This window comes from Fundulus heteroclitus, unplaced genomic scaffold (assembly GCF_011125445.2).
Source record: "Fundulus heteroclitus isolate FHET01 unplaced genomic scaffold, MU-UCD_Fhet_4.1 scaffold_152, whole genome shotgun sequence".
Classification (NCBI taxonomy): Eukaryota; Metazoa; Chordata; class Actinopteri; order Cyprinodontiformes; family Fundulidae; genus Fundulus; species Fundulus heteroclitus.
The window spans coordinates 101,370-114,342 of NW_023396564.1; the positions used below are offsets into that span (position 1 = coordinate 101,370).

General features: G+C 40.2%; 1 protein-coding gene across 2 annotated transcripts in view; it reads left to right on the top strand.

Moving 5' to 3' along the window:
- Positions 1-12,973, top strand: part of LOC105935506 (nesprin-2) — a 131,249-nt gene that overhangs the window by 31,943 nt on the left and 86,333 nt on the right. The window contains exons 11-15 of one of the 2 annotated variants that reach the window (XM_036129274.1): positions 4,855-5,085; positions 8,297-8,419; positions 9,187-9,296; positions 11,403-11,514; positions 11,779-11,913. In XM_036129274.1, the coding sequence (XP_035985167.1) occupies positions 4,855-5,085; positions 8,297-8,419; positions 9,187-9,296; positions 11,403-11,514; positions 11,779-11,913 (711 nt within the window). The remainder of the gene's footprint in view (positions 1-4,854; positions 5,086-8,296; positions 8,420-9,186; positions 9,297-11,402; positions 11,515-11,778; positions 11,914-12,973) is intronic. The other variant, XM_036129273.1, reaches the window with a different exon arrangement.

Below are 12,973 nucleotides of genomic sequence, written 5' to 3' on the forward strand. Positions count from 1 at the left end.
TGGAGCTGGACACCCCTGTCCTAAAGGATGAAGGAATTAATACCATTGACTGGTCTCCACATTCCCCTGATTTAAATTAAATAGAACATCTCTGGGAAATCATGTTTAGGCTCATTTGACGCCACCAAGTTGCACTTCCAACTGTCGAGCTCAGTGAGGCCCTGGTCAGGTTCCACTCAACAGGGCATCATCCGTCATCTCATAAGGAGAATGCTTCGATTTTGTCTGCTATGCATCCAAGCACATGGAGGCCACAGAAACTACTGAGGACCATTTTGAGTTGCTGCAATGACATTTCAACAAATTGGACTAGCCTGCTGCATCAGTTTTTCGGTTTCACACCCTGGGTGACTTCGGATTTACCATTCTGTGAGTTGATCAAATGATGTGGCATCTTTATTTTTTCTGAACACATTACTCATTCCATATCAGTATGGAGATCCAGCATGATTTTTTTCCCCCAATTACAAATTAAGTATACATTTTTGGAATTTATGCTGGTGCCTATCCCCAATGGTCATTGGACAAGAGGCAGCATACACCCTGGACAGGTCGGCAGTCCATCACAAGGCAACACTGAGACAGACAGGACAAACGACGATGCACACGTTCACACCTTTGGGGAAACCAATTAAACTGACATATTTTTGGACTGTGTGAGGAAGCTGGAATACCTATGGTGTTTATACAGTATACAGTGTTTTTACAAAAGAGGAAGACATTGTTGAAATGATGCAAATAAGCATGGTATCGGTCTGGTTACTCTGACAATTCATTATAGAGACAGTCTTGGAAAATAATGGCGTCTCTGGCTGCTGTTCTTTCTAACGAGTGCTCCGTTACACCGGCCTGAAGATAAATGTCAAAGCAGTTTGGGTCCAGGTTGTGTGGGGTCTGCAGAGATGTTAGCTTTCCTTTTACTGACATTGTAGAAGTCCTGGATGGAGGTTGTGTCAGCCGTGGTGGTCCTCTGCATAGACCTAATTATTCATTGTAGTTTGGACCTGTCTTGTTTTGTGGTTGAGCCAAACCACACAGTGATGGACGAAGACAGGAAAGACTGAATTATGATAGTGTAGTAGATTACCAGTAGCTCCTGTAGAGGGTTGTACTTTTTGAGTTGCCACAGCAAGTAAAGTCTCTACTGGGCCTGCTTCCAAACACTGTCTATGTGTGAGGTCTCAGATCCCCAGAGGTGGTTCCTAGGAACTGGAAGTGATCCACAGCAGAAACAGTGTTGTTAACCATTGAGGGGAGGAAGTGTGGGGGGTGATCCCTGGAAGTTTACTTTAATCTAGAATCATCTGATTTATAGGTGATTAAACAAAGAAATAATGTCCATAATGTTCATCCAGTTTAAAGTGTAAAATATTGGTGTGGGTTTTCTCCTCTTCACTCCATTTTTTTTTTATATTATGAAAATTACCTCTTTGCACAGTTTAGACGTGGGGTCTTCTGTTAAATGAAATGGTGAATATCCTGGTAGTAAATGAAAAAAGAATCACACTTCTGTATTGATGTGACTGATGTTTATGGACAGAAACTTGTATTAACAGAAACTGAGTTTAAACTGTGGAGTTTGTTACAGACCAATAATAGATTCTTGATATTGTTTATCTGTTAGATTTAAACCAAGTATAGTGTCTAAAATAATCTAAATGTCTCTAAATATCCCTGAGGTTGGTGTTGATGAAATCACCAATGGTTGGCATTTGTCCATCCATTCATCCAGAGGTCTTAACTATTGTAATCAAAGTGTTATCAGTTTCTAACACACATGTTCTCCTATTGCCATCTTTATCTGCTTTCTGATTTACAACCTTGGCTGTTAAAGCATACTACAGCAACTTATGCAGAGCGATTTGTAGATATTTAAACCAGCCCACCTGGCCCAATGACCATGGGACCATAAAACCCCCATAATTACCTTTTTTTCCTCCTTCTAATGCTAACGTTTAGCTTTAGCGGGTTGTCTTCAACACGTTTAGATGTTGAAACATGTTGCGTTGCTGTCATGTGATTGGCAGCAACTCAATCACAAAAAATTAGGGATTTGTCACAAGAAATAGGTGCCCTCTACGTTGAATTGTGAAATGTCTGCAGACAGTCACAATATGCACAAAGTATGGTCAAGTATGTGGGAACCTTAAGTCCCTCGATTCATGCCCAGGCTCAAACATTTAAGATTGGGTGTCATTTGAAGACAGTTCGGACATTTTGCTCACAGGATTTACTGACCTTGTGAAAAATGCCGACTGACTGACAGTTTGCAGTATGATGGTCAGATGTGTTTCCACTCTCCTTGGTGTAGATCGTATGTCACTTCCTGGCTTATGGTTCAGTTAATGCTATCCCCAATGTGTTGGGGGGCGTCAGGAGGTTATTATGTAGCATATGTCAATTATGAATGTACCAATGTGTTATATTAAGAACAAGGCACATTTTACATGAAAAGGGTGGTATACTTTTGTTTGACTTTGAGTTGTTAAGTTTTCATGCTTTCTCAATTCCCTACAAGTAACTTTACCTAATGACCCACATGCTCAGATGCCGAAGTATAATAATTTATTGTTACACTGATTGCTTGAGTTGAAATGTCTGGTATTTGCCTTTAATTGCATCCTTATGGCAAGAATTTTGACAAGGTTTGTTTCACAAGGATTTGAGGAATGCAAACATGTAGATTTAAATTTTCTATTATAAAAAATATGGGCATGGCTACTTGATCACTTGGGACCTAAATTGACAGAATCAGAGATGAACGTATCAGGGGTATAATAAACATGGGGTGAGTTACAGCTCTGGTTTCGATGTTCAGTCATGTACAGAGGCGTGATGGTAGAAATGTTGGACAAAGGATTTTGAATTTGGAGTTGCCAGGAAGAAATGAAAAGGGAGGAATACGGAATAGGTTCATGGATGGTGTGGTACAGGGTGAGATTGAGGCCGATGATCCCAAAAGAGGGTAGCCAAAAGAAAAAAATACGGACAGAATGAACCATTGATACATCACAATCACAGATGCTGCAGTCTCTGATAACTAAATGCAGCCAACAGTTTCTGGAAGAAAACAGGTGCATGTTTACTTGGCTGAAGGAAATTAGTTGTTTCATGTGCCATCTACAATGCCAAAAGGGCTTGGGAGTATCTGTGGGTAGTTCATCTTCAGTGTCTTTTATTACTCTTGGTTCATGTTTGGGTCAGTAAGATACGTAAGATATTCTCTTGAATTCTCTACAGACAAAGCTGGTTGAGACATATTTGGAGTAGTACTGCATTATATTAGAAAATCATCCAATGGGCTGAATATGGTACTAGCATACAAAAAGCCAACCTCATGACACTTGTAATATATTAGAAAAGATATTGTATTCCAAAAAAGGTAATTGGGATTAAAGCTGTGCACACTGATACTAAATTTGACATTTATTTGAATACATCTCTTGTTCTGAAATTACAATTACAATTACAAATTATCAAAGGCCGATTTATGTTCATACACGTGAAAAAATAAGGACGCCCTAAAAAAGAGTTTTCACATTTAGAATATCCAGATGTCACATCTGGATATTCTAAATTAAACACAAATAAACAAAAACTGAAGAAAATACATCTAAAGGTTTCTGCAAAATGTAGTAAGTAATGCAGGTTCTGTTGAGGAAATAATTTTGACATTTACACCCACAAATAATGACTAAAATCACATCAGTTGAAGATACCTTGATCATCACTCGGCATTTTGAAGGAGATGTGACCTATTTAAACCTCAGACATTTAGTTTGGTGCTCCTGGCTGTTGAAGAGAGCGTGAACACTAAAGAGAGATCCGAAGATCTGTTTGAGGCCTTCAGAGAAAAGATTGGAGCAGCTAATAGGCCTGGGAAGGGTTTTAAAGAGGTCCCTACAGGATCTTAAATCAGCAATTCTCAGAAAGAGATTACACAACTTCAACTTTAACGGAAGATGTAAAAAGAAGAAACCTGTGCTTTCTGAGAATATTATGGAGGCCATAACCAGGTTCACCAGAGAGAACAGGGACTTCTGGGTGAAAGGTCATTTGGACAAATATGTCTGAAAAGACATTTTTGGACACCAGAAAAGAGGAACTTTTTGGTAGAAAAATCATCATTCCAGTTGTGAAGCATGAAGGTGGAAGTGTGTTTGGGGATGCTCTGCTGCAGCAGGACCTGCATGGCCAACTCACCATCAGAGAATAAACCTGAATTCTATTGTGTATCAGAGGGAGCTTGAGGAAAAAATGTGAAACCAATACTTTAAAGGTGAAAGCTGAAGTAATCCCGCAACATGACGATAGCCCAAAACACACCCGACAATCTGTCAAGAACTGCCGGAGAATTAATGAATGGAAAGTCCGGGGCCTAGTCAAAGTCCAGGTCTTGTTCTGATTTAGATGCTTTCTGGCCACCTGAAACGGGCTGAATATGCTTGGACCTCTTAAAAGTCTCACCTCTCAACTAAAAGTGTGTAGTGGGGCAAACTTTCCAAGGACTGATATCAGAGACGGTAGATGGAGACAAAAACCATCTCACTGAAGGTATTTCAGCCAGAAACAAGAACAGCATCAGTGTATAAACGTTTCTCTTCATTGGACTGATTTTTTTAAAAGGATGTCATCCTTTTTTTTTGCACATGACTATATACTTACTGTGTCATATATATTACATTACAAAACACTGAACTTGGGTTGTAGAATTATAATATTTCTATGGGATGAGTTAGCTCTGTGGGGTCTCTGTTATATAGCCTTGAAACTTATTTTGAAAAAAAGAAACATTTGGTTCTTCTTGGTTTCCAGAATCTGACTGAACAATGCATCTCTGTTTTGATTTTGTAGGATATGTTTCTGGAGCTTGAGGGAAAAGTTGCAGACTTGTCATCACTCGCTCTGACAGTAGAACAACAGCAGCCAAATGAACGGGGAGCTGTGGGTTCCCAGCAGGAGGTGGTTGAATGTCTGGCCTCCAAACTGGAGCTTCTGAAGGCCAACTTGGTCTCCTTCCAACAACTGCTGCAGGACACACATGGAGAAGACAGTGGGGCCAGTAACAAACAGACACCAGAGCAGGTGATTGCACTCACTGTTTGCACATACTGTACAAATAACATGCAAACTTGCAGCAGAGAAGGCCTTGGCAGGACACCAGTGATACAACGCTAAACATCTTCCTCACTGTCTGACATTAAATCAGACTAAACCTATCCAGTTTTAGGTCAGCGAAAGCTAAAACAATTATTTTTATATGCTAAATGCCAGAATAATGAGTGTTACATACTTATTTTATCATTATTTATTAGGTGAACTGATTCTGGTGTGAAGCACATGAAACTGCCCCAGAACTAAAGCCAAAGACCTTGTTACAATTTTGCTGAAGCTTGTAGGGGAGTGTTATTTTCCACAATGAAACAGGTGCTGTATCAACATGACATGGTCCGCAGAACACATTTGAAACTGGTCGGGCCCATCCGGCAGAACTGGTAATACCAGCATCTAAAATCCACGGACACATAGAACACCAGCATTGTTCTGATCGCACAACTGATATGCTTCACATAATGCAAGCTAAACCATTTTAGACACCAGAGTGTATCGCTTTCTCATAGACTGTGGTCCCTGAGCATGATAAAAGTGTCTGTCACAGATATTATAATTAAAAGTCGGCTGCTGAATATTTATTCTGCTTTTGCCCACAGGCACAGGATTTATTTCCACTTGAGATTGTTTATTATAGCTAACACTACAGGTTATTAACAGGATAAAGTTCGAACAAAAAAAAAAAAAAAGAGTCAAACTCACCCCTGTTCTGAATACTCCTGAAGAAGTGTCTTCACCTGTCATTTTACTGGATGAAGTCCCTAGCCTGGCCAGCCTGACTGAATTACACAGAGCCAGCGCCTTATAGCCAGAGTTACAGCACACTCTAAACTCACTGACACCGTCATGTGGTTCAGGCAGCCCTCAATAGTTACAAACCTCTTGAGCGACTGCTGGCGGCACTGCAAAAACAGACCTAAAAATAAGTCAAATGTTCTTAAAATTTGGGTTTTTGTCCTTGATTTGAGCAGGTAAATAAGATTATCTGCCAGTGGAGTGAGTATTTTTACCCCTAAAATAAGATAATTAGATAAACTGCACCTAAAATAAGACGATGGAGATCAGTTCTTCCTATTTTAAGTGCAAAAATCTTATTCCATTGGCAGATAATCTTATTTACCTGCTCAAATCAAGAATAGATACACTCATTTTAAGAAAATATTACTTATTTTTAGTTCTGTTTTTGCAGTGGGGACAGACCGCAAAAAACAACAAATTTCTCTTTTCCCTCGCAATTATTAGTAATGTGCTCTGATGCCATTTATTGAATTATTTTTTAGGAGCGGCAGGGATATTTATCTGTGTTCTAAATATCAGAGTGGAAACGATATTAATTGTAAAATACATAAAAATAGTAAATTATGCAATATGCTGATCAATATTAAAAAGTCTGCAATTGTTTATAGTAATGTTTTGTACATAAAGCAAACCAAACAGGAGTAACATTACCAGTTTTAAAGCTGATTTCAGTTGTTGTCTGCATGCTAACGTGGGAATGCTAGACCTTTTCCTCCAAATCTGTCCTGCTCCAGCTCACCTGCAGTTCTGCATCCTTCAACACAGCATGGATATCACTGTTTTGGGGACTTACTTCCCATATTTCCACCCCTCCCTTCCCCCTGCCTTCCCCTAGTTCTGCTGGACCAGCAGACCTGTCTTCTGAAGCTTCCCTAGCAGGGGGTTCACAGATAGCTGGTATGCTGCTGTACCAGACACCAACAGCCCTGGACGTATTGCTGCTGCAAAGTAGCGGTGATTAGCAACGGCAGGTAGCTAGCATTTGTGTGTGAACAGTTTTGTTCACATCACATGACACAATTAGCCAATACATTTTAGCTGGAATAATTTATCTCTCTACCATTGGAAAGGGACGTTCCCATAGACTATTGCACATTTAATAACAATTTATCAAAGAGTTCAGTTTTATTTGTAGATATTTCAAATTTTATTTTATATGTTGATGTTCTGAAGTGTGCACTCCTGGTTCTGTAGTCCTTGCAAGCATTGGTTGAAAGTCCACTCAAAGACAGAGAAGTCATCATTCAAGAAGCCACATTAAAAACCTAGATTCCAGTTTTTAAATGCACTAGGGGACAACATCATGCCAGAATCATATGTTGCTGTTTTGGTTTGTTTCTTTGTCATATGAAGGATTGGTGCACTTTACAAGATTAATGGCATCCATCCATCCATCCATCCATTTTCCAAACCGCTTTATCCCTCATGGGGTCGCGGGGGGTGCTGGTGCCTATCTCCAGCGTTCACTGGGCGAGAGGCGGGGTACACCCTGGACAGGTCACCAGTCTGTCGCAGGATTAATGGCATCATGAGGAAAAAACATTATGTGAAAATAATAAAGCAACATCTGAAGGGATCAGCACAGAAGTTAGAGGTTGAACACAAATGGGTCTCCCTATGGACAACGCACCTCAGCGTACCACCAAACAAGCAACAAAGCGGCTAAAGGACAACAAAGTCAATGTTTTCTGGAGTGACTTTTACAAAACCTAAATCTTACTTTGAGACCAGATCTGTCATGAGGAAGGGGCTACATCCAGCAAACTATTGTGAGAAGCATGTGGAAAGAAACCCAAAACATTTGACCCAATCAGACAGTCAATCTGTGGAAACTAGATAGGCCCACAAAAGTAGTTACAACCTCATTACCTTATCACCTTTCTTTAACATAGAAAGTACTCCTGTTCTTTTGTCACAAGCTCCCAATCAGTCGTGGCAGATGACCGTTCACACTGAGTCTGGTTCTGCTGGAGGTTTCTTCGTGTTAAAGGGGGGTTTTCCTCTCCACTGTCGCTACATACATGCTCAATTCAAGGGAGTGCTGCAAAGTCAATGACATGAGGAGTGAAGGCTGCGAGTCATTGACTCGATATAATCTGCTGGGTTTGTTAAATACAAAACCTTTTAACCAGTCTTTCTGGAGGATTTTTATTGAATTGACTTTGTAAAGTGTTTAGAGATGATTAGTTTTTTAAATGTGACATTTTTATTCTTTGTAGGGTAGGCATGGGTGAATGTTCCTATTTACTAAAACGGGAATTTGATTAGTCAGCAGGGACTAAATATTACCCTCAGTTGGTGGATTGTTGGACATGCTACAGCTAACAGAGACTGCATATTTGATACATCTCTATATTTGATGTTATTTCTGCTGTTTTTTCCTCAGAAGTCAGTTCCTCAGACAGATCACCACCTTGGCTCTAAGTTGAAGCGCAGCAGCAGCGTTCAGGAGATCTTTTCCTCACCTCAAAACAAACTCCTGAGACAGAGCAGCCTGCAGCAGCAAAAGGTACTGCTCTATACTGACTGCTCTGATGTGCAGCTGGACTCATGTGGAAAGTTTTCCATCAGAGAATCTAAATGAGAAAATACCTTTTCTTTTAATTTAAACCTCCTGACAACCTGACCTGTAGATAGTGTGCAATGTTAAAAACAATAGTGTAATGCTATGCTTTCACATTTGGCCTCAATTTTTCTTTCATACTTTGAAAAATACTGCACTGTACATTTAATTCATGTCATAAATCAGATGTCTTGAGTTTAGTACGAACTCTGAGTGATCCAGTTGGGAAGGAGACAGACCATCTGGCTAAAGAAAGGTGGTGGTCTGAAAAGGCTAAAATGAAATATATATATATATATATATATATATATATATATATATATATATATATATATATATATATGTTCTGAATGGGGATGTTTCTATTACCGTCTCAATGTTTAAAATTCAGGTTGGCTGACTTCCATATTTCAGGCCCACACTTTTAATTTTATTTTATTGATGTGGGTTTCTTTTTATTCTCGATGCCACATATCATAATTCTGTTGTTTTCTTTCATATAAAATTTCCAGTAGCTTTCTGGTTGAAGCAGTAGCTTATTTTTTCTTGAAAGTCTATTGATCTGGTGTTGAAGGCATTTCAGGGAGCAGCATATTGCTTTTGGTTAATTGTTGGTTAATGAATAAAGCTCATTGCACAGAGCCAGGTGCTCATTTTTTCTGTTTCAGCATTTCACTGTCAGTCGTCTTAGTTTGTTTCTTGTCTGTCTGCAGGAGTTGGAACAGGAACTGACTGAGCAGAGAGGATTGACTCAAGCCATCTCCAGGCAGGGTAGTAGGGTTCAACTTTACAGTGAGGAACCAGAGGATCACTGCCAGTTAAGGTGACAAGCTTCTAAATGAACTTTTGAGAGTCGCAAAATACATTAAAATCAAGAGGTTTTTATTATGGCTGCTTTGTTGTTGTTGTTTTGTCAGCAAGTGGAAATGCAGTACACATTTTTCTGATGTTAAAATAAAACAAAGAAAAACTGACCCAAAATACTGGGATCTATTTCTGTCCGTCCATCCATCTTCTTCCGCCTATCCGGGGTTGGGTCGCGGGGGTAGCAGCTTTAGTAGGGAGGCCCAGACGTCTCTCTCCCCAGCCACTTGGGCCAGCTCCTCTGGGGGAATCCCAAGGCGTTGTATTTCTGATGATCTCGTAAACCTCTGGCCTTTCAATTCCAACTCTAACCAATTCTGATTTATTTTTAGGAACTATAAATCAAATATATATTTGAGATATATATATATATATATATATATATATATATATATATATATATACATATATACATATTATATATATACATATTATATATATATATATATATATATATACAAACATATATATATATATATATATATATATATATATATACAAACATATATATATATATATACAAACATTTTTTTGCACATCTCAATATTGGATGTATATTGTCTCACAAGATATAAAATATTTCTTCGAACATCCATTCCAAATAGATGTATTCGATTAAAAAACATATCTGATGTGGTATATCATTCTTTCAACTATTGTAACAAAGGTTTTTGTAAAGCCTTTTTTTTGTTGTGATTGGTCATTTATTATCGATATTAGAGGAAAAGGACAATTAGCATGAGCAGCATTATTTCTACAGGTGGCTTGTCTCACTGAAAACAGCTGTCTCTGCTTGTATTACATGTAGAGAAAGGTACCTGAGAGATGGTAAGTAGGGGAAAGCTGGAGGTTGTTCCCCAGAAGTCTATCGTCAGCCCCGCGGTCATAAGCATGTTCTGGTTATGCCTTGATTCTGACCGCATCATTGGACCAAACCAACTCATTTCCTGGTGATCCACTGACAGTTAATGACTGGCCTGGGGGAAGTTCTGGTGTCTGGGTTGATGGTGGTAATGGCCAAGCTGAAGGACGTAAACAGGAGATTGGCGTATGTCCCTGGGTGGTTGAGGTGGTGCAGGATGAAATGGTTCCAGATTGGCCACATCCTCTACCGACCCGTTTGCCCAGTATGCTAACTGACCTGTCCAGCAGGGGGCCTCACATGTCTTTCAGATGCTTCAACACCTGTTGTTCAGAGGATTTAAATGGCTGCAGACATCAGGGCAAAACACCTGTAGTCATTTAACCCTGTGATGGTGTGTTTCTTGGGGACAGGGATGATGGTGGAGAGTTTGAAGCATGAGGGAACCTCATCCAGCTCCAGACACTTGAGAGCTGAGTGAAAATGGGAGCCAGTTGGTCAGTGCAGGCTTTCAGACAGAGGGAGGAAATACCATCAGGTCCTAGAACTTTCCTGATCTGCTGATGCTGAAAGAGGCTATTGACATCTTCCTCAGAGATGCGCAGTGTAGGTAGAGGGTCCTGAGGAGAGAGGGGAGGGGTTAAAGAGTTGTTGGTAGGGGTTACAGGCTGTCCTTTTTAGTGGGAGTAAGGTGTGAATGGCTGGTTTTCACACCTACAGAAGAAGCTGTTAGGGTCATCAGCCAGTTGGGGGGTCCCCACAGTTTAGGGACAGGCTCTTCTAGATAGTAACGGTGTTCAAGTTCCTCCAAACTGCTGCCTGGTCTTTTGCAGAGATGCTGTTTTTTTTAACTTCTCTTATTAAAGAAACATATTTAAAGCTTTATATTAGAGATTTTACCTCAGTGATGGCGGGGGAGGAGAACACATTAGTACAACTGATGTTTAACCGCAGTGAAATTATTTTTAGTGGTTTGATTTTTCGGGCTTGATCACCGGCTGAACCAAAACTTCCACAACAAGTGTCGTCAACATGATCTGTTAGCAGGCGTAGCTAAAGTACATTAGCTGCAAAGTACAACTCTGGCACGGCCTTATCAGCAGCGCAGAAAGAAAGAAAGAAAGAAAGAAAGAAAGAAAGAAAGAAAGAAAGAAAGAAAGAAAGAAAGAAAGAAAGCTAAAGAGGAGTTAATTTTCACTGCAGGTTGTCTCCTGCTGAGGCTGATGCGGAGGAAGACTCAGCTCAGAAGAAGTGGGATCGCCTTCACAGTCGGCTGCTGGCTTTGGAGGAGAGCTGGCTGCTTTCTCCATCTGAGGTAAGGCCTTCATCATGACAGATGAGGAGCTTGATTATCACTTTTCAAACACAAAAAGAAAAGAAAAATCGGTGTTCTCGCCATGCTTGATTATCACCTTCTTTGAGCAGAAGCCACTTTGTTGTCCCGTCGGCGCTATGGAAGCTCCTGCCGGGCCTGATTAGACTTTGTGTGTGTCTTCGACTTTTCTTTCTGATGTTTCTCTCTCCCTCTCCATGTATGCTTTTCTTGTGCACGCGACTCTCTCATTCTGTTTCTTTGAAGGTGACAGACTCATCTATGAAGGGTGGAGATGGAACAGCAGGACACATTATTGGGACAAAACACCTGAAAGAGCTCCAAAGCCCCATCAGACATCTGCGAGAGCTGGGACACACATCTGCAGAGCTGCAGAATCAGGTGAGGAGTCGCTATCAGGGCTGTTTATCAGACAATAGAGAGGATGTGAAATGTGTGCTTGTCTGTTGCGGGAGGCCGGGAATGGGGGGGGGGGGGGGGGTCTTCTTGAGCCCAGGGACCACAAATGAAACTGAGGAGGTGTTCAGTAAAATTTCAGATCTTTTGGAATACAATAATTCATATAATTCACAAGGAGCATTTCAAATAGCTCCTTATGAAATCTCATTATCCACCTTATTCCTCTTCACTGTTTATTGTTCTGCGATGCTTTCGCCTGCTAATGCTCCTGTTGTTCTTGATTAGAAAGTCTTTCAAACATTTACATTTAAAAAACAGATATTTGCATACGCTGTATAATAACACAAAAATAATTTTTCTCCTTCCCCGTCTTTTTTTTTTTTTTTTTTTACCAGTTGGGATAAACAACGTTATTTCTTTTCCTAAAAGGCCAGAATAACAAAAGAGATTTTTTAAGGATTTTTTAAGAATTCTTGATTTGATTTTTATCCATTTTCCCGGTTTTTGCTGGAATTGCCCTTTAAACTTTATGACCCAGGTTGTTGTTTTGGGTTTTCTTCATCAAGCTTCTCAGTTTCTCAGGTTTTTTGGCACATTCCCCCCAACAGAACTGGTACAACTGGGTCAGGTTTGTTGGCCGCCTTGCTCTGCACACCAACATGGTCTTAAAGAGGACTTTTTTGATAGTTCACTCCAAAACATGGACTTCATTGTCCCTCAGCCACTTTAAAACTGATTTGCCAATGTGCTGATGGACAACGTCCATTTTGAAGACCATTTATGTCCAAACTTTAACTTCCTGGCTGTTGCCTTCAGACGTTGCTTCAGTATTTTCACATCATGGTTTGTTTTTCCTTCATCATACCGCCTACTCGGCCCCAGTCCCTCCTGCAGCAGAAAACTCCCACAACATGTTCCTGTTGGGACAAAACCCCTGAAAGAGCTCCACAGCCTTGTCAGACATCTGCCACCTCTGTACTTCACAGTAGGGATGGTGCTTTCAGGCTTGCAAGCTTTTCTCTCTTCCCACCACATATAACAA